The sequence below is a fragment of the Pseudorca crassidens genome, chromosome 5, assembly GCF_039906515.1.
Source record: "Pseudorca crassidens isolate mPseCra1 chromosome 5, mPseCra1.hap1, whole genome shotgun sequence".
Taxonomy (NCBI): domain Eukaryota; kingdom Metazoa; phylum Chordata; class Mammalia; order Artiodactyla; family Delphinidae; genus Pseudorca; species Pseudorca crassidens.
Window position 1 is genome coordinate 49,185,984 of NC_090300.1, and position 24,428 is coordinate 49,210,411.

Genomic DNA, 24,428 nt, shown 5'->3' on the forward strand with positions numbered 1-24,428 from the left:
TTATCCACAACCTCACCAACACTCGTTTCTTGTGTTTTTGATTATAGCCATCATTATCATTTTATTTTTCCCTGGTCCTTGTATTCTGAGTTATGAATTGTCTTAAATATTTCATTATAACAATATTCTAATTAGGAAAGAATTATATCAAGTTACAGATATTAGTTGATTAAGTAAATTCAAAGCAACCTAAGTGTTAAAAAAATATCAACGATTACTATTTTAGGCCATGACCTCATCCTCCAACCTTAATGAATGAGCTAAGATGATTTATTCAACTAACTAAATAGAATAGATAGTAATATTTTTTTCTCCTATCCATAAAGCAAAGTTAGAAGAAGAAATTTGGACTTTGTTATGGACTGAAGTTTGTGTCCCCCTATCCCAAATTCATATGTTGAATATCTAATCACCAGTGTGATGGTATTTGGAGATGTGCCTTTGGTACATACACAGTCATGCATGTGGAGCCCTCATTAATGGAATTAGTGTCAGAAGAAGTGACATCAGAGAGCTTGTATCCTTTCTCTTTGTTTTGTGCCATGTGAGGACACAAGGAGAATTTGGCGGTCCGTAAAGCAGAAAGAGGGACCTCACCAGCCACCAAATCTGCAGGTACCCTGATCTCAAACTTCCCAGGCTCCACAACTGTGAGAAATATATATTTATTGTTTAAGCCATTCATTCTATGGTAAATTGTTATAGCAACCCAAACCAACACAATTTTCTTTTGGAAAATTTTTTAAAATGTACACTGTATGTACTTATATATATTTTATTTCCTCTTTTCTAATTAAATGTACACACTAAGAAATAATTAAATCTGATGACAATTATTGGTACATAACTCAAATCTACTAAACACTGAAGAAAATATATAAAATTACATAAAACTTTTGCTTAATTTAAAAATCACCTATTTTAATTATATCTTAATTACACACACATATATATTTAGTAACTAGTATACAGTTTTAGCTGATACTTAGCAAGAGTAACTAGAAAAATTAAATTCTTCTAAATAGTTAAAACATTGAATCAAAGCCACATTAATATTATAAAATCAGTATTAATATTGTACACTGTGCAATAACTTTAGATAGATGTTATGAAAATCACATTTTACACAATATAAGAAATAAATGAAGAGGGTAAATAATTAGGGTGAATAAGTAAATAAGTATGGTGAAACTTAAATCCAGATGTTAATTTCTCTTTGACAGCTGGGACTGATGGTGATCTTCATGACCAGTTGATTTCTATTGGCTCATCTAGAGTAACATTATTCTGTCTTAGATCAATGTTTAATATCTAAAAAAAAATAAAATGGTAATTAATTGCTTAACCAGAACGTTTTTTTTTAACAAAAACTGATTCCATAAATAAATGCTCTATTAGTAAACAGGTATAGCTTGTTTTTCTTTTCCATTTTGATTAATTTTTTTTCCAGAGAGTTCACAACCATTTCAGTAATAGTCTCACCCAACCCACCCATTATACAGATGATGAAAATAAGTCTCAGAGGGGGAGAATGGTTGTCAAAATACAACTAAAAACTGAGACTATTAACCAATTATCTTATTTCTACTACTTTACTCTTTCTCCATGACTCCTAAATATGCAGTTATTCATAACTGCACTACATAGATCTCTATGCATTCCGCCCTCAAATATTATCCAGTCATCTAGAGACAAAACTTAGACTTTAGAAATATGTTTTCTTTTACATCAATCTTAAAGGGCTTTAACATGCTGAATTTATTGCCAATGATTTCACTGTGCATGTTACTTTCTTTCACTGGAGAGAATCTCTGTCAGACCATATAGGGACTAAGTATGGAGGTGACCAATTAAGCCACTGTACTCAAACAATCATCTGTAATCTTTTTATAATATGTCGATTTCATTAGGTTTTTCCATTGCTCCAATAGACTCACATGACTCTCAGTGCCTTAGCTCAGAAAGTTGAATTCAGTCATCAAATATGCAAGAGAAGAAGAAAACTAACATTTCTTTACTGCTAAACAAATACCAAACACTCACTGGGGAATTTATAAAATTTATTCTTCACTAAAGCACAGCGTCTTAGGATTTATTTCCCATGCTTCATAATAGAAGAGTTTGAAAGGTAAATAATTTTTTTTAGTATCTATTAGGTTTGAAACTGATCCATCTTACACCAAAACCTAACTTAGTTCCTTTATATCAAAAGTGAAAAACAAGCAGTACCTCACATAGATTTTAATACCTGTACAGATGGCAACTAGGCATAATTGCTGCTAGGAAAGTGTTTTAAAAATTGTATTGACACAGACTTACTAGAGAATGGACTTGAGGCTATGGGGAGGGGGAAGGGTAAACGGTGACAAAGCGATAAAGAGGCATGGACACATATACACTACCAAACGTAAGGTAGATAGCTAGTGGGAAGCAGCCGCATAGCACAGGGAGATCAGCTCGGTGCTTTGTGACCGCCTGGAGGGGTGGGATAGGGAGGGTGGGAGGGAGGGAGACGCAATCGGGAAGAGATATGGGAACATATGTGTATGTGTAACTGATTCATTTTGTTGTGAAGCTGAAGCTGGCATACCATTGTGAAGCAATTATACTCCAATAAAGATGTTTAAAAAAAAAATGTTCCCATTTCAGTTTTAGGAGAAAGAGAAAAAAAAAAAATTGTATTGATAGAGCAATTAAATGTCCTTTGCATATAATTTCTACACTCATGGAAAGCGCAACCAAAATAGAGAAAGAATTTGACTACTCCCTCCTTTTCCCATATATCTATAAAAACTCAGAAAACAGTAGATGCTTATAAATATTTGTTTTATTTAAATACACTTAGAAGGGACTACTCCTTTGTTAGTAAAGTTAATATCTTCTTTTGGAATCACTGAGATAATGAACCACGTAAAAATTCATTCTTAATATTTAAAATTCTTTGTGAATGTGTTTGAAAGCAGTGGAATGAACTTTTCTTTATAAGTGGTGTTTTTTATGCCAAGTATTTGGTCGAAATTATCTTGAAATAATACTTGATATGTTAAAATATCTTATTTGACCTTGTTCAGCTAACTGTATTTAGTTTACTTTTATAGTAAAAATTGTGAGCTTTATTTTTCACCATTGTTGTAGTAAATAAGAACAAGAAAAAATGTAAGGAAAACCAGTGTTCTTCAATCTCATTGAACATTGGGCTGTTCAGAAAAACTGATTTCTAATTATGATTGATAATCATTGACTATTTATTCCTGAGGAATTAATTTTCCTTTTTAAAGATTCCGTTTCTTAGTTTGCCATATAAGACCACTGGACTAAATCATTGATTCCCTTACTTTGGAATTTTATAAACAGATGAAATTTAAAAGAAGAAAAATGGGGGTGAGGTGGTGGGTTATCAACTTTTATTTTACCATGGAGGGGCATTAAATATATAAAACTCTAATTTTCCAACCTTGATAGAATTTAAAGAAATAGAAGTATTTTCATGCCAAAGTAGTAATTAAGAAATAGTTGCATATTAAAGGTGAAATTCTGATTGCCTACAGAACAGCAATAACAATAGGATAGATGCTAAATTTCAACTGGAAGAAATGGCTTCTCAGGTGCTGTTCAACTCTTACATCTTGTACAATTTATGAAAACCTAAAATTATGCCCAAGATACAGTTACTATTTTTTTAAGTTGTAGTCAGACAAACAACTAGCTATTTTGTAAGTTAAATTCATCCAAAGTGTTTAGTTGATAAAAAGCTAGTTGTTTTTATTCAACTTTAAACACAAACAGGTATGTGTACACACAGTCAAAGTTTTAGCAGTGCAGATGTAGCCCTAAACTTGGATCAAAGACTTTAAACAGTTAGCTGGCTTCTAGAATATATGTTCTTTGAAATCTACTTTCACAGAATTTAAGACTGGAAGGAGTTTAAGAGGTTGTTTACTTGCATATTCTTACTTAACTGTAAGGAAAAAGAAGTCCTGAAATTATTTATTCAACATAAAAAGCTCGTTACTAGCAGCAAAGGGATTTTAACATAAGAATCCTGACTCCTTTGTGTAAATCATATGCTCACACAGCTCTATGTCAAATTATTCATAGATGCTAATAGACAGTTCTATTAATTTTGCAAGGATTTTCAAGTATATTTTATCTAAGACATATTAAATGTTCAAATGTGAACATTTTGGTTTTGAAAGGTATTAGCTTTTTTTTTTTTTTTTGCAGTACACTGGCCTCTCACTCTTGTGGCCTCTCCCGTTGCGGAGCACAGGCTCCGGACGCGCAGGCTCAGCGGCCATGGCTCAGGGGCCCAGCCGCCCCGCAGCATGTGGGATCCTCCAGGACCGGGGCACGAACCCCTGTCCCCTGCATCAGCAGGCGGACTCTCAACCACCACGCCACCAGGGAAGCCCCAAGTATTAGGTTTTGAGGGATGAAAATGATTTAAAGATTTAATGCAAATTTAACTTTGCTTTGATTATATCAGAACAATTATAAAATAGATGCCCTTAGGTTGATTTATATGTTACCAAGGATGATAATATGGAAATAGATATGGATGTTTAATGAAAATAAATAAACAAGGAAGCAATAGTTGACCCATAATTATGTTTCTTTAGGGCTAAGAAATACAAGACATTCATGTAGACGTTTTGAATAGCTCCATTTAAAAAGGAAACGTCTTCTTACATCACTTACCTCCAGGTCTGGGTTTTCAAAGTTAACAGACTCTTTATTTCCATTATATATGAGATTAACCTCACTAACGGGAGTCTTTTCTTTCCCCCATATATGGATGTATCCAAGCCGCATTTCATTTTTGCTTATGTAACTATTTTTCAGTATAGTGCTTGTTAAGATGGTCTATAAAGACAAAGAAAAAGAAATTAAACCCTTCATCTAGCAAAAGCAATTAAATCTTTAAAAAGCATATATCTGTTAACCAAAATGTATCTCATAGTATAGCAAATTGTTTATTCATATATTTGAAAAGAGGTATGTTATATAATATATATAAAATATGTAAATATAAAATACAGCATAAAACTTCAAATATTATTTAACACAATTGCAAATAAATGATCTGTAGTGACTACATACCTTGTTTAAATTAAATTGTACAAAGAAATATAGGTCTCTTTCATAGGTGTCTATAAAGAAAAAAAAAAGAGTAATGTATTTATATTTCCAAAGAAGAGCAATAGTAAATACTAGTACTGTATATTTTGCTTTTCTTTCACAGTAAAAGGGTACCAAATACCATCAATGTATATTTAATCTTCTCTAAGTTTATATATCTTATTTGAACACAGTCCAAGGAGCACTGAAATATGAAGGATGAGTCACCAGAGAGGGTACTAGATGGATGGGTAAGTTGGTGTGTGCCTGTTTGTATGTAGGAGAGTAACACTAACGCAGTGGCACATGTAAAATCACCTTCACACAGCTCTGGGAGGGTGGAAGAAGTGTAAGAATAAAGAGAATTGGGTGTGAGAGTCGTGGACACCTACTGGCCACCTCAGTGACTGACAATAAAATAATATTATAAAGAAAAGAGAACATGATGGTAACTTATCCTAGTGTCATTTGAGAAAAATATTCAATTGTGAGAGATTATTTCAGGTCAACTGAAATCAAACTGATAAAACACAGGCTTTATACCCAGCTCTTTAAATAAGATGTAATCTTGCCAAATTTAAAATCAGTTTAAAAAATAATCTTAGAACTAAAATTTATTATTTAGTATTTGTTATTCTAAGTACTTTATCACAATGCTGTAAGAGATATGTATTATTATTACTCTCACTGTATAAAAGAGGAAAAGAAAAAAATACATGGCCAAAAGTGAAACAACTAATTATTATCAAGTCTAGACTTATGTCCAGTTTTCTCTGACTTATATGATTGTGTCATATGTAAAACCAAACAAACGTGTAAGACAAAAAGGCAAAGGTAGAGTCAAATGCATGACTAAAACAAGTATTAGGATAACACTGAAAAAGCAACAAATTTTAATTCTCTTTTCCACTTATGCATGCCAGGATTATATTCATTAATTCTCGGGAAAAAATTGCTTAATTTGAGACTAATTGTGCCTATATTAAAATTAAATGATATTCTGCCCCAAACTTTCTCTGTATATATTAATGTATACATCGCTTATTTAATATACATTTTGAGGCAAAATTTTTAGTCTTAATTTTAAATATATAATTATAGCTTAAGTTTTTAAGAGCAATTTTAAAAGTACAAATCAATGAGATAAAAGAAAACAAAAGTGAAGCTATTAAGAGGATATGAACGGTTTAGCTGTTTTGCTGTTTTCAATGAATAAGAGAAAGATACCACATATGAACTTAGTCCAGAGTAGACATATGTCTATTTCACTAAAATGAGTAGGACAAATTAATATTTTACTAAGCTACAATTTCATTAGGTAGAACAGTCAAAATTTACTTAATGTATACACATTTCAAAATAAGTTTATTTTGCTTTATTTTTTTTTGAGAAAAAAATATGTCTACAAATAATAGTGATTGGGACAGAGTAAAGGGAGCAAGTAGGTGATTAAATAGTTAATTCCAGTAGGTGATTGTAAGTAAAGGAAAAAAACCTGTAAGTTAGTGATCACTCAAGAGAGTAGGTTTGCTTAACCACAAAATCAAGCAGGCTTGCTTAGCAACAAAACCATACAGCATAAGCATGAGACATGCCCCAAAACAATAAAACAATGGTGGAATGAGACCCACATCCTGCCCAGTGAGGTCAGTAAGTTAATGATTCCTAGGACATGCTTTTCTGACCACACTAAAACAAAATTATAAAGAAAAGGTGACATTATACTGAAACCTGAGATGATTTACCATATTTTAGTATATGTTACCGCCTTTTTGCTCATTTCCATTGTGCCATGACAGTCCCGGTTTGACCATGTAGGGACCAGAAAACTTCCCAGCCCCATGAAGGAAGCTTGACATCTATTCAAGAATGAGGAAGAAGGTGGTCTTCTCCCCCTCCCCATTTTTCCTTTGATTATAAAACTGTAGCCCACTAAGTTCTCTGTGTGGCACCCTCTTGCCTGCCTGCTTGTAAACCTCACAAGCATCCTATTCTAATGAATCATTTCTTATCTATCACTTTGCCTCTCGTTTAATACTTTCTGTGCTGAGACATAAAGAACTGGAGCTCCTTGGAGCCCACCAAGACGTATTTCTAAGATTTCAATAGTATTCCGTAAATTTTAAATGTACTTAAAAGAGGAAATCATTTAGATATCATCTAGTTTATCGAGTAGATTGGCAAGCTTGCTGTGAGAGAAGACTTCTTTGGAGATTCTGATCTAATAAATCCAGAGACTCCAAGCATTTGTTATGTATTGTTTTTGCTGTTCACTCAAGGAATTTCAGGGGATTAGTTGAGATCTTTATACTTAATTATAACAAATATACTGAGATTGTGAAATAGAACCAAAAAAGTAGATGTAATGGGCCAGAACAATTTTGTATGCTTTCATGAAGAGAACAGAGAGAAATATATGAATTATGTTCAGTTACTTTCCAGTGATAAAACAAAAAATCTGCCATGAAACTTCCATAGAGTAAAGGTTATACCAAGTTCTTTCATCTGCTATCTTAGTTTGATAGAAAGAGCTGGAAAAAAAAAATTCTAAGAGAAGCTTTGTCCCCATTACTGTTAAAACGGATTAACTAATTTGTTAGAGAGTAAGATTCAAATATCCCCAGACAAGCATGCAAATTATGTATAACTCAACTTTGCATCCCTGGGAAATTGTAGGCAAATTCAAAGTGCCTTTGCCGGGCCCAGTGAGGCAGAAAGGTTGCAAACTTTTTAGAACCTCCCTTAATGTATTAATGAAGTTCAGGGCTCTGAAAACATATGATTTTAACTAATAGCAGTTGAGTTCTTCACCTTCTAAATCACAAAATACTAGGAAGAGGTAATTTTGTTTTTGAGTCTTGCTTATTATCATATGATTCTTATATAACTTTCTGATATGCTTTACTCACTAATAAATTCCTATTTATTATGTTTGCAGAATATTAACTATGATTTACCTGAAAAGATGAAAGATGTCTTTGCTATTAATGAAAAATCTCTCATCTATGGATAATTTATTTAAATTGCAGTGAACTGCCCTATAGCTCCACACAGATGTTAGTTTTTAAGACAAAGATTTGTGTCAAGAGAATGCTCAGAAGTCCCATCTAGCAGAGCTGGCACTACTAATGGCAGTCAGTAAACCTAATCCTCTAACAGTGTTTATTTAACAGCATAATAATGACCTGGGGGCATTTTACTCAAAGGCAGATTCCTGGGCCTCTCCCCAGATTAATGGAATTTAGATGGGTCCCAGAATATGCATTCTTTACAAACTATCCCAGGTAGCAGAACACGCACTGCTAAAAGTTTAGTAGTTCAGTCTGATTTTGAGGAGTAGCCATGGAGTAAACAAAGATTTAAGTTTAAATCTTTAAGCTTTTCATGTAAAAAACTGCTGAATATTAAAACAAAAACAAAACAAAAGCTATAGCCATAAAGCACAGAGAACAAGTTTGAGTTTTGTTTCTGAACTCTCATGTTTTAGAGGCATCCTTTGTGCATCAATATGTGCGCATGGGAACATGGATTTTCAGCTCAGTTGACCTCACACATACTGAGTGCCTATTATGTGAACAGCACTGGGCTAACTTCTGGGACTACAAAGATGATCAATATATCAGCCCTGCCCACACAAAACTCTTAGCCATCTAGACACTGATCACAGGGATTAAATATATTTAGGATAAGAAGAAAGTCTTTAAATATGTAGAAGTCTATTTTTTAAGTTGATTCAACTATTTATTAAACTCTTAGCTTTGAATAATATTATTGGCTTTTTATTCAGCTTCCAAAGTACAATAATAGGTAACAAAAAAGTAATGTGAGATAATATGTATGTTACCAGTTATATTTATCTCCTAAATGGAATACTCACCTATAGTCTCTCCATCATCCCAAAAGAGAGATCCTTGTGCCATCTGATTATCATCTGCAGCAACAATGAGCTTCATGTAATTTTTTCGACTATAAGAAAGAAATACAATTTTACCAAGGTTTATAGGGTAGCACATTTCTTGTTATGATATGACATCCATGTAAGTGTCCAAAGGAACACAGACTGTTTTAGGCAAAGAAAATAAAAGGATTTTCCTTTTTTAATGAGTTAATGGAAATTATATAAACCATAAAATCCTTCATATTTAATAGAAAATATCATGCATTTCTTTTTTTTTTTTTTGCGGTACGTGGGCCTCCCACTGCTGCGGCTTCTCCTGTCGCAGAGCACAGGCTCCGGACGCGCAGGCCCAGCGGCCATGGCTCATGGGCCCAGCCGCTCCGCGGCATGTGGGATCTTCCCAGACCGGGGCACGAACCCGCGTCCCCTGCATCGGCAGGCGGACCCTCAACCACTGCGCCACCAGGGAAGCCCGTATCATGCATTTCTTTGACATCAAGGATTCACCTACTGTAACAAATCAGAAGTGGCCTCATTTATAATTAAAACCATATTAAGTTTATTGATATATTTATTTATTCTTCTCTCTGATAATACTGTCATTGACCATTAAACATAAAGCTGTTTCAATAGCATGTTTTAATCTCATATGACTTATGCTTTCCTCACATTTACATATATAAATCACTTGATTATCATTGGCAATTGTTAATAAGAATGTGAAGAGTAGCCAGAATTGCAAGTCTTTTCCTTGGATTGGACAGTACTTCCGAAGCTTGTGCCTACCATAGGCCTATCTATGAACTAAATATCTGCTTCCATGCTCAGTATGCAAACTTGGTTTGACAGCCTCATATTGCTATGGAAGGATTTCTCAGACAAATTATGCTTAGCTATCTGCCTTTTCCAATCACAAGTGTTGAAGGTTATACTGCTATGGAAGTCTTCTAAAATATCCAGAATATCTAGAGTTCAAATCTCCACAGCAACTTTATATTTTCCATGTACAGATATTGGCATGTCTTAACATGCATGTATATATGCATTTCAATTCATAGTCACTGAGGTAAAAGATAAGTAGATCTTATTAGAAATATTAAAATCTGGTTTAACGCACAATTTCCTAACGTACTTAAAATAAGATTAAAAGAGTTTCACAAATTTCATTCTACCTTGTATATACAGTTGACCAATGAACAATGTGTATCCAAGTATCCACAGTTCCTCTGCATCCACAGATTCGACCGACCAAGGACTGAGTAGTACTGTACTATTTACTATTGAAAAATATCCATGTAAAAGTGGACCCATGTGATTCAAACTCATGCTGTTCAAAGGTCCACGGTATACCTAAACCCAATATCCTATTTACTTTACCCACCTACACACACACACACACACACACACAGAGAACACCCAGAATGGCCTCTCTACTTGTCTCTCATAACATAAGGATTCCTCAAGGCACAACTTATGAATGGTCTCCTCCATGAAACTCTCATTTCTCAGGTATAATCATTTTTCTCCTCTTCAACTGACATCAGGGTAAAATATTGATAGAAATGGGCCAGCTGGGGCTGTCAGCATGTAGATCACCACAAGAGTGAGTACAGCCTGAGATGAGAAGAGGAACAGAACTGAGTCCTCTAGAATCTGAATGTTTAAGCCAGGAATTTAGTCAGGGGAAATAGACTCTATGACTGGTCTCAGAAATTTGCTCTTACATCAGTCACAGGAGACAGAATGGACCCATGATCCATGGAAATAGGACATGTTGTTGACTGTGAAGGAGAGAATATCACATAAGGGGTCTTAGCAGATGATCAGTTATAGATGATAATGGATAGAAAATCTGAGTTACCTTTCATTGTTAAATGGGACAAGGTTGCTACAAATAGGTCTGGTTCTTCTGCAGACAGCAGAGGACTTAAATAGCGTGAAGGAGTAGTGATCTTGTCAATGGATATCTACATTTCATAGACTAAAGTGGGTCTGGGTATGTGTCACAGGACTGATGGAGGTAGAAAAGGGGGAGCGGAAAAGATGGAAGGAAAGAGAAGCCCTCTGAGCCATGTTTGCTTAAAGCTCACAGAAAAGTTCACTTAAAAAACATATTTTCATAAAGTAAATAATATTTCTTTCCAAATAGACTCAGAAAAAATGATGAGGTCTCACGTGAGACTGGCATTTAAAATACAAGACATCCGTTTATCAATACCTTTGCATGTTTACACAGAGGACATTAAGTTTCCACTGGTATTTTGGTTGGGGAAACATTCTATCATGTTGGAGGACAATTTTCCATGAGTTTCTCAAGTTTCTACATATTTTGCATACAGGAGCAATGACAGTTTTTCTGCCTTCAAAGCAAAGAATGGATGCTTTTGCTTACAGCCTATTATAAAAGATTGAGTTTCCAAAGTGTTGCCTTCCTTAGCTGTGACATAAGCCTCCTGAGTGGGCAGTATCCACCTAGGCCACTTGATGTCACCCATATGAGACTTGGGGGACAGGGGCAACTGGAGCAAACATGAAGCTCATATTTCTTGCTATGCCAAGAGTAAGAAAGACCTTTGTCTCAGACCCAGAATCCATGAAACTGTGGCAGGCTAACCTGTAAGCTTGGAAGTAGGATAAAATCTCAGACCTTTCCCGGTTCTTGACAATTCTAGCATGCTCTCTCTCAAAATCTAATCTGAGTTCTGTGAACACTTCACTTACCTGTAAAATGTGTTTTGAGCAGCCTCTTGACAAGGTAGAATATAACCACCACGGACATGTAGATTTATTTCATATAAAGGAGCTGCAAATGTATGAAATTTTTCTCTGACACCAATATCTTTGCCCTGGAAATGACAGCGTTGGACAAAAGAACAAAACAATAAGAAGCAGAATCACCAGCAATATTGGTACTTGAGGGGGCACATTTATAGAATCAAATAATATACTTTTTAATTTAAAAAATAATAAAACCACAAACATTTATTCAGGAGCTCATGTTGTTAAAGCATGTACTTATTCCTTAGTTTATTGATAGCTTTGAAAGTAATTTACCATCGCTTGTTTTTGTGGTGCTCACATGAAGAAAATATATGGTTCTTGATGGGTCACAAAAGTTATTTTTGATTTGTCATATACATTATTCTTTAAAGGACTGTATTACTTTTAATGATCTTTCTGCATACCTAATAAAGGGCAATGACCTTTTTGTGTATACTGTATAATTTCCACGTTTATTTGGTAAAATAAATCAATGACTACATAAGAAACTATGGCAGAATAAATTAACTCTTTCACTGTTGGTTAATTTGATTCTGATATAATTAGCAAGAAATATCTTGCACTTTTTAAGTGGAAAGGAAAACAAGTACGTTGTTAATAAAAAGGCTATAACTAAGTTGTTACCCATTTCTGTTTAGTCAATCCCCCAGAATTCCTTAACTACTTACTGTATGGTAATCAAACCACCGAGCATTAGGGACATAGCCTTCTACAGTGTCAGCGTACTAGAATTTAAAGATATAGTCATTAAAAACATATAAACCATGGAAAAATTATTTTGTGAACAAAAATATGTTGTAGGACTTACAGCTTCCAATACAGGGGTAACCATAAATGCTGGACCCCACAGGAACTGTTTGAATATATCCCAGGTTGGCTTTTCATTAAAGAACCTGGACAAAATATTTACAAAATTAAATCAAAGAAATTTATCTCTTCTGAATACCATAAAATAATTATTAAAATCACATTTTGCAGTATGGACTTTTGTGGATTGAAATGAAAATCAAAACATAAAAAATCAAAAACAATTTTATCACTTGGAATTCAGTGTGCAGTGTACAATACTTCATAAGTAAATCTAGACCATGACTAAACCTTCCAACAAAGCACAGAGTTGCCATGGATGTGTAAGACCGAGTGAGAAATCTCCTTTGAAGAGAACTCACATAAATTCAAATATTAACTTTGTCTAGTAGAAGATCAACAAACCAGGAAGCAAGAATTATAAACACTCTGGAAGAAAAGTGTGAGACAAATGTGTTTTAAGAATCTTAATTTGGTAACTTTAAAAAGAGTTTGCACATCCTATGTAAATTAAGCTAACTGAATAGTGAATTTATAAATCCTTAAATGTTCTTCCATTTGTTAATATTTTTCTGAGTTTGAGATATAAATGGCTGAAAAAACAAAATCTGCTTTTTATAGTTTGAGAATTGCAACTATTAAATGTCCACATTTTTTCTTTAATTGAAATGGAAGTATACATTTTTAATTTTTGTTCTTTTGTTTGTGTTTTGTTTTACTCTAAACTGAGATTAATGCTAAATTGGACTGCTGGGTTCTTCCTCTATGTACTTCCTATGGGAACAAAAACCCAGAAGTTCTCAGCAGGACAAGAGTCTGCATAGTTAATAATAATGTTTCTGGCTGGGGATTCAGACCAGTGCTGATACTCCAGCTCTTCTGGAAAGTTAATAGGGAGAAGACAAAGAGGAAAATTCTAGAAATAAAAGAGGAAAGAGTTTAATAAAATGTTACCAGAAATAAAGAAGGGATTACGGTAATAAATTACTAGAGGATAATTTGAACCTAGGAAGTATTTTTTTTCCCTTTTTTTTGGAAAGTTGGATATTTTATTATTAGAACAGAAGGCATATTGATCTACTTATTATTTTGGTAATTTTATCTTGGCTACTACTGTTTAATTTGAGTAAATATTCGCTGTTTATTTTTTACTGATTTATCAATGGTGAAATCTAACAAATCACCCCAATCAATTACTCTGGTAATATAGGGCACACAAGAAGCTAAGTATATCATGATTATTTCAAGGGTTTTTTTGTATTTATGGTTGAATGTGTGTGGGGTTTTTTTTGTAACATCCATAAGAAATTGCTTGTATTTGCCTTAAAAATAGAACAGGCTAAAATTTTTGCAACTATACTCCATAGAATAGAATTTCAATATTTGGTCATATATCAGTTTGAGCTTCAAGGAGTAAATCCAAAACAATTGTCACAGAGAATGGTAGAACTGTTCTAGGGTACCCAATTAGAACACCTCTAGGAGGAGTTGGATGGTCTTCTTAGTCAGGCATTTGTATATGGTGGATTTACTTAACTGCTGTAAACTTCAATTAAGTCAAGCATAATTTAGAGATATTACTTATTTCCAAGACCTTTTGTAAACACTCAATGTAATAAGGTATGTAAATTCTCTCAAACAATACCTGGTATACAATAGTTATTCCTAAGAATTATTACTTTTTAAAAACTGATTGTGTTTCATTTTTAATGGCATATATTAGTCTGTTTATTAGTAGATTTATTTATGTAAATGCTTATTAACCCAAAATGTACACTTAAATAACAATGAAAAAGTTTTCAATTTAAAATGTTTTATATGGCAGTATAACTGATTACTAAGTAAATTAAATGAAAGCTATCTCTCTCTGTGATAGGAAAAAAAAATTGTGCTTACTCATGCAAAAGGGGTCTGATAACAGTGCCACCATGAGCATGAATTTCATGCATCTGTGTATAGAAATAGGGCAATAAAGTGTATCTAATATTTAGAATATTCCTTGACATTTCAGAAAAAGTTGCATTCCAGGAAGCAGGATGTTTTCTCTGAAACAAAGCAAAATGAAAGTGTCATAAGCTGTTGTCCTTGTTTAAATCATAATTTTCAAATACATATTTGAAGAATAAAAAATAAGGCATAATTTAATTCACTGTCATGTGCTACATCACAAAAACCTTATGGAATAGTTATTTCTATCTCATACAGTGGAAAGAGAAAGCATAACTAATATTTTAATAAGAAAATGCAAATTAAGTCCATGGCTTGATTTCATTTAGGTGAACATATGTAAAGAGCAGTTCACATTTGAATAGGTGACAAACACATTGTCAACTGTGGTGATGCTCAGTGTAGGGTGAAAAGTCTAGGAGAGAAACAGAATGCTATATATAAGTGCATTGAAATAAACAGACATGCAGAGCCCATCATGGTGACCCTGCACATTGTGTGTTCTCATGAGAAATGAATAAGTTATGGTACTAAAGAATTAATAGTATAGGAGGAAGAGGGGATCTAATTAATGTTGGATAAAAAAGAACATGCCCATGTCTGCTCTGGAATATACTCCCCAGGTAAAAAGACTAAAATTGACACTGGAAAGATAAAAGCTTCTAAAAAATGTTATTGCACTTAGTGGCTAAAAAAATAATAAGTAGAGTGATTAGTATTTTACATTCTAATTTATACCAAGGGAAAAAACAAGGCTGCTACATAACTCCAGGGGGCAACACTTGCAATGTTTTCTTGTTGTTATCAATAGGAGCAGAGCCCCTAAGAGTGGTATCATATCTATGAAGATTCCAACTTTTCTAGATTTAAGTAGTAAGAACGTTTGAATGATGACCCATTGCTATCACTGGTACATGTAGTGTTAGAATAGGCAAAACCTTGAAAGTGCAATGGTCCAAGAAATATTAAGCAATGTATCAATATGATCCTACTGTTACTAGCTTCAAAGTCAAGTTAGAAAAGGCAAAGATCATATCTGTTGCATACTGACTTTGTTGATGTTATTTCAGTTTTAACATGATAAAACACAAGCATTTAATTCTAAACCATGCATTTCTAAATTCAATTATATTACCTCATAATTAAACTTGAGTTCTGTAGATTTTTATTCAGAAGTACTTCGTCAGTCTTTCCCTCTCCCATTTCATCTTCTCAAAAGCTCCAGCCACATTCACATCTTGGAGTCTTTCACCTGTTCCCCAGAACTGGAATTCTCCCCCATATATATAAATTTGTTGCTTTCCTCAACTCAAGTCTCTGCTCTAATGCTAATGTCGCTTCATCCAAGAGGACCACCTTGAGAATCCCTTCTAAACCAGAACACCCACAAATCTCTATCATTTTAGCTTACTCTAGTTTTCCCTCATACGATTTATTTGTACCTGCTGTTTTATATATATATATATATATATATATATACATACATATATATATATAATTGTCTATTATCTGTTATCTCTAACATTCCTGCATTATATAAAGTATTAGGGCAGGGATTTTGTAAATATTAAATAATAGATTTTCAATGAATTCTTGTTGAATGAATCCCTGTTCAGGATTTTATTGATTCATGCCTTACTCTCCCAACAATACAGCTTTCTGAATTTCATTACTGACATAAAGTTTTCCTGCTAAAATATTCCTATGCCATCAAGTTGTCTCTATTGCCCAACTTTCAAATTTTTCCAAAATGTGGTCCCATACTGCCTTCTAACTTTGTATAGATTTTCATTTTTATTTTTCATTTTCTAATATAAATTCTCCCTTCTATTCTGACAAAAAATTTCTCAGGGTGACATGAAGAATTCAAAACTCATGATGAGCTCTACCATTCGGTTACTATGGCTAGAACCCATCCTTAAAAGACCAGCTCTGTCTACAATTCTTCCATGAGGTGCATTTTGATAATTTATCTTTCTTCTATATGTCTTCACTGAAAGTATAACAAAATTTAGCACTTACTTATATATTGCTTGCAATTGTTTATACTTTTTCATAATTTTTATTATTGTCTCCAAAAGTTCTTCCAGTTTAGTAAAGTATAAAGTAAACAGTGTCACCACTCAGAAATTAGTTTCCATGATTCCCTTTTCCTTTTATTTTTTTCTGTTTCTCAACTCATTTTTAAAACATTTGCTTTTTAAATCTGCCCATTTCGGGCATTGATTTTAAATGGCTTTTCTAATTATTTAGTTTGAAACTGATTTTTTTTTTATCGTTCTGTCCAGGTTTGGAATAATTTCCAGAAGGAATTTTTTTTCTGGCTAATTCAAAATTATATAGAACAGCAGTAAGTATGCCAGCTAACCAAGGCCTGAAACCCAAAGTATAAAGAAAACCCAAGTCAGAAACTTCTCAGAGTGATGGGCTCAGATGCCGTCAGTAAATGTAAAGAGATTCAAAACATTCATCTGGAAATCAGCCAGGAAGGGTGAATTCTATTCAAAAACGTTTAAGGTTAGTGGGGCAAAGGAATGAGAGTAAATGCAGTAATTACATACTCCAGTAAATGCAGTGTTGTGATTTCTTGCATTTGGATAAAATGCTCCAAGTTGCATCCAGCGGGCACAGAGCTGATATTCCGAATTGTTGAAGAAACCACAGATATCTGCTCCAGTCTAAAATACAGTTATATTTAATTAATTTTAATAGTTTGTTTCTTAATATTAACAAGTGATGAAGATAAAAGGAATAGAGCTACTTACATATGACATTCCAAACAAACTAAATTCCATCATACCTAAAAAAATTAGGAAAAAAATTATAGAAGGCCACTATTTCATATATTTTGACATTTTTTTTTCTATTTATGAAGATGTTCTATTTCTAATACTGACCTCTAATTCAATGAAACATTTTTCAGGTTATTGATATACTTTTCTTTCATTTCTTCCCATGAAATTTATGTATTTTTTACTTTATAATGTTAATGACATTTATAAAAATAAGACACTCTAATAATGCCTCCTTGACACTTTCAAGATGACACATTTAGATCACAAAACTGTTACGAACACATTATAGTATGAGAAGAAAGCGTTAGTGATTCCTTTCTTAAAAAAATAAATTTATTTATTTATTTATTTTTTATTTATGGCTGCATTGGGTCTTCGTTGCTGCGTGCAGGCTTTCTCTAGCTGCGGCGAGCAGGGGCTACTGTTCCTTGTGGTGTGTGGGCTTCTCATTGCAATGGCTTCTCTTGTTGCGGAGCACGGGTTCTAGGCACTCGGGCTTCAGTAGTTGAGGCTCGTGGGCTCTAGAGTGCAGGCTCAGTAGTTATGGAGCACAGGCTTAGTTGCTCCGTGTCATCTGGGATCTTCCCGGGCCAGGGCTCAAACCCGTGTTCCCTGCATTGGCAGACGGATTCTTAACCACTGCACCACCAGGGAAGTCTTCCTTGGTTTTATTTTTAAAATAAAATGCTGTCTTTGTAATTATTTAACCATAGGTCTCATTATATGAAACAAATTGAATTATCCTTATTAGCTAAAAATCTCCTGAGGAATGATCATTTTAATAAAATAGAAAGCATGTGAATTCCCAGCTCTTTTTTTTTTTTTTTTTTTTTGCGCAGCGCAGGCTCTGGACGCGCAGGTCGGCGGCCATGGCTCACGGGCCCAGCTGCTCCACAGCATGTGGGATCTTCCTGTACTGGGGCACGAACCCGTGCCCCCTGCATCGGCAGGCAGACTCTCAACCACTGTGCCACCAGGGAAGCCCCCTCCCAGCTCTTCTTTTAAAGGAATATTTCTAAACATTGATTGTTTTCCTTGAATCCTAATATAAATAGTAAAGAATTTTTATGTTTAGATATGAAACAGAAAAATATTCTCTTTAAAATAATATTTCATTTACTCTTTATCCAACTATTGTCAGAAAACTTCCAAAATTTGGTTTGAGATGTTTCATACTTTAGCATCTATGAGTGATTCTTATTCCCTAGAATCTAGAATTTCTAAGCATTTCTATTCTTAGCTCTATATGTTATCCTTCCCATATCTTGCCCTTTCATAAAAGGAAACTGAGACCAAAAGGGATGAAATTATTTTCTCAAAATAAACTAGATCCTGCTTTCTGGCCCATTGCCTTTTCATTATGCTGTTTGTCATAAAATATGATGCCAAAAGTACATTTCAGAGAAGGACTTACAAAGTATATGAACTAGCAAAAGTGAATACCTAATAGAAGATTTAAAAGAATAATGATAAAGATGGTGACTCTCACATACCAATGATAGATTTGTCCAAATTGTCCCATTTTGCATAGCTGTCTCCAAGCCAGTGTCCTACCCATCTTCCAGCCGTAGGATATGTAGAACGAGAAATAACAATTCCTCTTTTGCCAGTTGCCTTCTGCAATGCACTAATATAGATGGAGAGGATCTATGAGTTTTTATATGAGGTATTTTCTTTGGATATTTCTACTTAGGACCACTTCATTAAAGAAAAAAACTACCCGATTTATGGTGTCTATGCTGTCTCTTATTACGACTAGCTCTTTATAAGTGAATCTTTGCTCATTATACTATAAAATCCTTACAAGCATAAAGGACATCTTTTTTCCTTCCAACATTTTCCAGAGTGACATGTCTAAGTGGCCCTTTATTTATTGGTTCAGTGAATACAAGTCAACTATTGATATTATCAAATCAACTAATTATATTGAAAGTTTTTGAATGAACACATTTTATTCTACTTAAATGTGTTCTCTTATAAAGATTTAGGCTCCATTAATTGCTCCAACCCTTCTTATTTATAATTTGTCAACATTTAATCTTCATATTACTCTGCAGAGAATATTTGCTATAATACTCCCTGTTTTAGGGAGTATTCATATATATATATTAATTGGAAAGAAAATGTTTATTTTTATATTACTTAAAATAATTTGTATATGAACAAGGACTAGAGAACTATATCAGGAGGAAATATTTCAAATACTTAATTAGGCAGATTTGTAACCCATTACCATGTTATAAACTGTATCTAATCATTTCCTTGTTAAAGATGGACCACAGTAATTGTACTGATTTGTTTATACATAAAGCTTCTTAAATGACACCTTGAGATTCTTGAGGTTAAGGACTGACTTAATCTTCTTTATATTCTTTACACCTAATACATATAATAGTAGCTTAAGAAACTTTTGAATTCATGAATATCTCAAAATTACAGGAAACTGAAAATATTTTAAACAGATATATGATGATATATTGAACCATCTGTTGATAATAGAAACAATATTGTATTTGCTAACTTAAAATTTCCTACTTGTATGTCTCTCTTAAAAAAATCATATAAGAAAACGATCTTCACTGCTTCATTTTTTATAACAAATATAAAGGATCTAGTCAATTGAGAATCAGTAATATATTTAACATTTGTCACACATATTTGGAGACATTTAACAAGAAATGAATGTATATATAGGGAATGGAAGAACTGATGATCAGTTTAGGAATCTTCATGGAAACTTGTATCTTAAGTTTAGTTAATTGGTAAAGAAAATTCATTTTATTTAATTGATATAAAAATTATTTACAAGGATAGAGTTGTCCCAAATCTTTAATGTTTCCACACAGAAGAAATACATATTCTTGAAGGTTCTTTTCTTCTGCCTTATGTCTTACTTTTGCAAAAAGTCTTTACTGAGGCTTTAAGTTAATAACCAAATATATGCCTTTTTAGATTTCTGATTGAGAAGAATTCTGCATAAAATATTTTCATAACAATTTTCTCTTATGGGAAATGTAACCTCTTGCATTAGAAAAATCTCCTTTGTAACCCTTCACAGAATATTTCTTATTTGGTAAATCACTTGCCACCACTAAAACTATAATTTAAAATTACATAGCTATAAATATTTTGTAGACATTTCCATCATGCTCCAACTTTACAGATGGTTAATCACAATGAACTTAATTTAATTTTAAGAAACACTTTTCAACCATAATACAGTTTGTTCTCTGTTACAAGTTGATTTGGAAAATTTAGCTTATAAAAAGAATTTCAATATTGTGTTACAGAAACATTTTTATTACATGTTTATAATTGTCTACATGAGCAGTTTTTTAAAAGTATTAGAAAAGTTATAAAAATATCTTATGTTATTGGGAAAAAAAGTCCTTCTAAAGGAAAACAATGATTTTTAGAAAACTGTACATGTAGATTACAAATGTGGGTTATGTGAAAGGAGAATATTGAACTGAAAAAAAAATTAAATAGTTTAAAGCCCTAACAATAAATAAATATCTTTATTTTTGTCATGGTTTCTAAAGATAATAATTTCAAAATGATTAAGTTGACTACTGTTTTTAATTACTGATGAAATCAATTGGTAAATATACCCCCAATACTGCTGTCTCTGACTGGGTGATATTAAATTATTTTAGAATACTGACCGTAATGCTCAGAAAAGAGAAAGTTATACAGGATTGTTTCTCTCAATGTTTATTTAAAAAATCTCTTTGAAAACTAAAGACTTTTTTTGAATTATATTTTTAGAAAGCAAAAAATTTAGTATTATATATTTACTATCCATTAGAAATAGTAACTTGCCAGTTTCACAACTCAAAGAGACTCACCATTAGATCAGAAAATGTAATTTCAGTTTTAGAGTTGGATAACAAGTTTTTGTAAGCTGAAATATTTCCATTGTTTCTGAGTGTATAAGTAAAACTTAAATTTGAGATTTCTTTAGTGAGAAGAATGTGAAAGTCTAAACCATGGAAATGGTTTTATGGATTCAGATCTCAATCTTTTTTAAACATTGATACCAGCTATATCAATGTTCAACTCAGCCATATTAATCAGACAGTAATATCTAAGAGACACGTATTCCATATTTTTTCAAGTTACTAACAGTTAATTAAGAGGAAGTTACAGCTATAACCAAGAAAACTTCCAAATTATATATGACCTGTATAGTGTTTTTCTTTTTTTAATCTATACCGGTCTTATTTTTTGTTAAAAAAAATTGCAAGAAGAGGTCACTTCCTATAGTACACAATTCTCCCAAAAAAAAAAGCCCCTCTTATTTTTCAGGTTAGATTCACTAAACATCGAAAAGCAACATAATTTTCCAAGTTGCTAAATAACCCAGTCTCTAGGAATATCTGAGAAAAGAACTTATATTTATTAACATTTTTATTTCATTCTAAATTAAGATTACAAAAATCTTGGGCATTTACTTAAAAATTGTGTACTTAACACAACCTGAACTTCCAAAGGGAGTCAAAGATTTTGATTTTTCTATGTTCTTTCTAATGAAAAATATGTAGTACTCTCAAAAGTCATTCAAGGTATTGTTGAAGATGAAAGTACGGAATATATAGCTGTATAATCCTTGGATAATTATCTGAGATTTAAACACACAATTTGAAATTTTAAAAATATATTTCTCCCTATATCTGAAGCATAGGCTTTATTTCAGTACAATATTGAATTTTAAATAAGACAAAGATCAATTGAAGACTGAAAACTTTTTGTATGGGATTTATACATGAAACTTCTTCATTTGCCACTGATCTCCAAGGTTTTTTCTATGAAACTGTTTGCAGTCTTTCAAGCTGATTATTTACCTCCTATTTCTGCATCCACTCATTCTGTTCTTTCCTTGTTTCAGTTGTTTGTTTCATGTTAAGTGAAGAGCACAATAACAAGAACTAGGTGAATGTCAAATGTGTGCGAATTTTGAAAACAGAAAATGAGTCACAGAAAGGAACAATAAAATGGTACAGTCTGAGTAACTTAAGAAATAAATTACACTCTTAATCCTTTCAGTTTTCTCAAATGATAAAAAGTCTTTACTCTCCATTATTTGCTTAAACATAATTTATTTATAGCATCCTTTTACATTTGTCAAGGTCTTAAACGTATAATGACTATATTTAATCTCTAAAATATCTGAAGGAGAGTTCAACAATTTTTTTTCTCATATAACTGAAAAAAATAAATAGTAAGAAAGTATTTAAAAGATATAAAAAGTCTATAGCTATGCATAAATTGGGCTTTTTAACTCAACATTTAAAATTTATTAATCTGTTTAACTTAAACAACAAATGTGGTTAAATTTTACTGAAAAATTTTATGGACAGGAGCAAAATTAACATTATTAAAGGAATGTTCTTTGGAAGATTGTACTGATATCTTCTTCATAATGTTATTTAAGAGTTAAAAATGGGTCTTAAACATCTCTAAACACCTTTGTATATCAACTATTTAGAAATTTACCTACTTTTGCCTTGAATTTATTTATATAATTTTGATAGTTGTGGTGAGATAAAAATTGATTCACTTACATTTACTAAACATCCTACAGTGTGTCAGGAACCATGCTAGATTCTGTAATGTGCTCCAGAAGTTCAATTTACTGCCCTCTATGAAAAAAAATATTTTCTTCCAATTTTCCTTAAAGTACATACTTTCATCTCAAGATGCATAAGTTTTGCCAAAGAGTTCATCACTCACTTCTCAATATTTTTGTTATGTTTAATATCTATAGTTTTATGGTAAAGTGAGGTTAGCTGAGGATAATTGTGTTCCAATATTATGCTCCAGCAGGGTTAACTAAAGAAGCATTTGTCCCAATAAAAAGGTATTATTGAAGACCAGTTTGTTTACTCTTTTTTTTATGTTACAAAATACTTATTACGAATTTTTTCAAGTTGACATTGTTAGTGTTTCTCCAAAGTAGTTTCTCTTTATACACAACTTTGAATTACTGCATAATAGAATTTATAATCTTGAAGAGCCTCTATTTTGATGTTATTGTCAAACAACACAAAATTCTAGCACAAGACAAGGGAATTCATCCTCACCTCAGATCCTTATTTCCCAGGAACCAGCATTGTTTTATTTCCACTTAGCCAAATATATTTTAATTGATTATTATTCTTCTCTCCATGGAGATTTAAAATTCATTGGCATTGTCTAGTAACATACTGACACATTCATTAAATCCTAGAAGTGTGCCAACCATATCCTTGTCACAGATCGACAAAGAGCAAATCCATGATTCTTATCCAGAGATCCCAATTGTAGAAGCTATAATGCACTTATTATGGTTTAGGTGGCCATAGATATCCTAGAAATAGCTTATGACAAATTTCATTTACTTTCTTTGCCTTGGTGAAATGTAGTTTCCTTCCTTTACTCCCTAGCATATTTCTTTTTTTTCTTCAAGATCAGTTCAAATGATAACTTTTCTTTTGATGTCACTTCTATTTTCCTGATAGAGTTAGCTGAGCACTCTCCTTGTTTCTCATAACACTATTGTAGTATCTATCACATTACACAGATTTTGCTTTTTTGTCAGTTTGTTTACTCTTTTTTTTTTTAACATCTTTTTTGGAGTAAAATTGCTTTACAATGTTGTGTTAGTTTCCGCTGTATAACAAAGTGAATCAGCTATATGCATACATATATCCCCATATCCCCTCCCCCTTGTGTCTCCTTCCCACCCTCTGTATCCCACCCCTTTAGGCAGTCACAAAGAACCAAGCTGATCTCCCTGTGCTATGCAGCTGCTTCCAACTAGCTATCTATTGTACATTTGGTAGTGCATATATGTCAATGCTACTCTCTCACTTTGTTCCAGCTTGCCCTTCCCTTTCCCTGTGTCCTCTAGTCCATTCTCTGCATCTTTATTCCTGTCCTGCTGACGTTCCTTAGTCTTTCTGTATGTTCTTAGTGCCCTTACATTGGGATTTGGTCAACAAATCTGTAGTCATTCATTCACGTAATAATATCTTAAATAATTCACATATTCTAGGTTGAAAAAGAATTTGGTGCTAGAAATAAGATAAGCATGCTTCACT

At 32.8% G+C, this 24,428-nt stretch overlaps 1 protein-coding gene across 1 annotated transcript in view; it reads right to left on the reverse strand.

Annotated features, from left to right (window-relative positions):
- Positions 1 to 689: 689 nt before the first annotated feature.
- The window catches only part of SI (sucrase-isomaltase), a 99,727-nt gene continuing 75,988 nt past the window's right edge, over positions 690 to 24,428 (reverse strand). The window contains exons 37-47 of the mRNA XM_067737224.1: positions 18,840 to 18,973; positions 17,317 to 17,351; positions 17,113 to 17,229; positions 14,501 to 14,649; positions 12,606 to 12,690; positions 12,466 to 12,522; positions 11,738 to 11,862; positions 8,996 to 9,084; positions 5,101 to 5,150; positions 4,699 to 4,863; positions 690 to 1,311 (exon numbers count right to left, since the gene is read on the reverse strand). Of these exons, the coding sequence (XP_067593325.1) occupies positions 1,243 to 1,311; positions 4,699 to 4,863; positions 5,101 to 5,150; positions 8,996 to 9,084; positions 11,738 to 11,862; positions 12,466 to 12,522; positions 12,606 to 12,690; positions 14,501 to 14,649; positions 17,113 to 17,229; positions 17,317 to 17,351; positions 18,840 to 18,973 (1,075 nt within the window). The 3' untranslated portion in view covers positions 690 to 1,242. The remainder of the gene's footprint in view (positions 1,312 to 4,698; positions 4,864 to 5,100; positions 5,151 to 8,995; positions 9,085 to 11,737; positions 11,863 to 12,465; positions 12,523 to 12,605; positions 12,691 to 14,500; positions 14,650 to 17,112; positions 17,230 to 17,316; positions 17,352 to 18,839; positions 18,974 to 24,428) is intronic.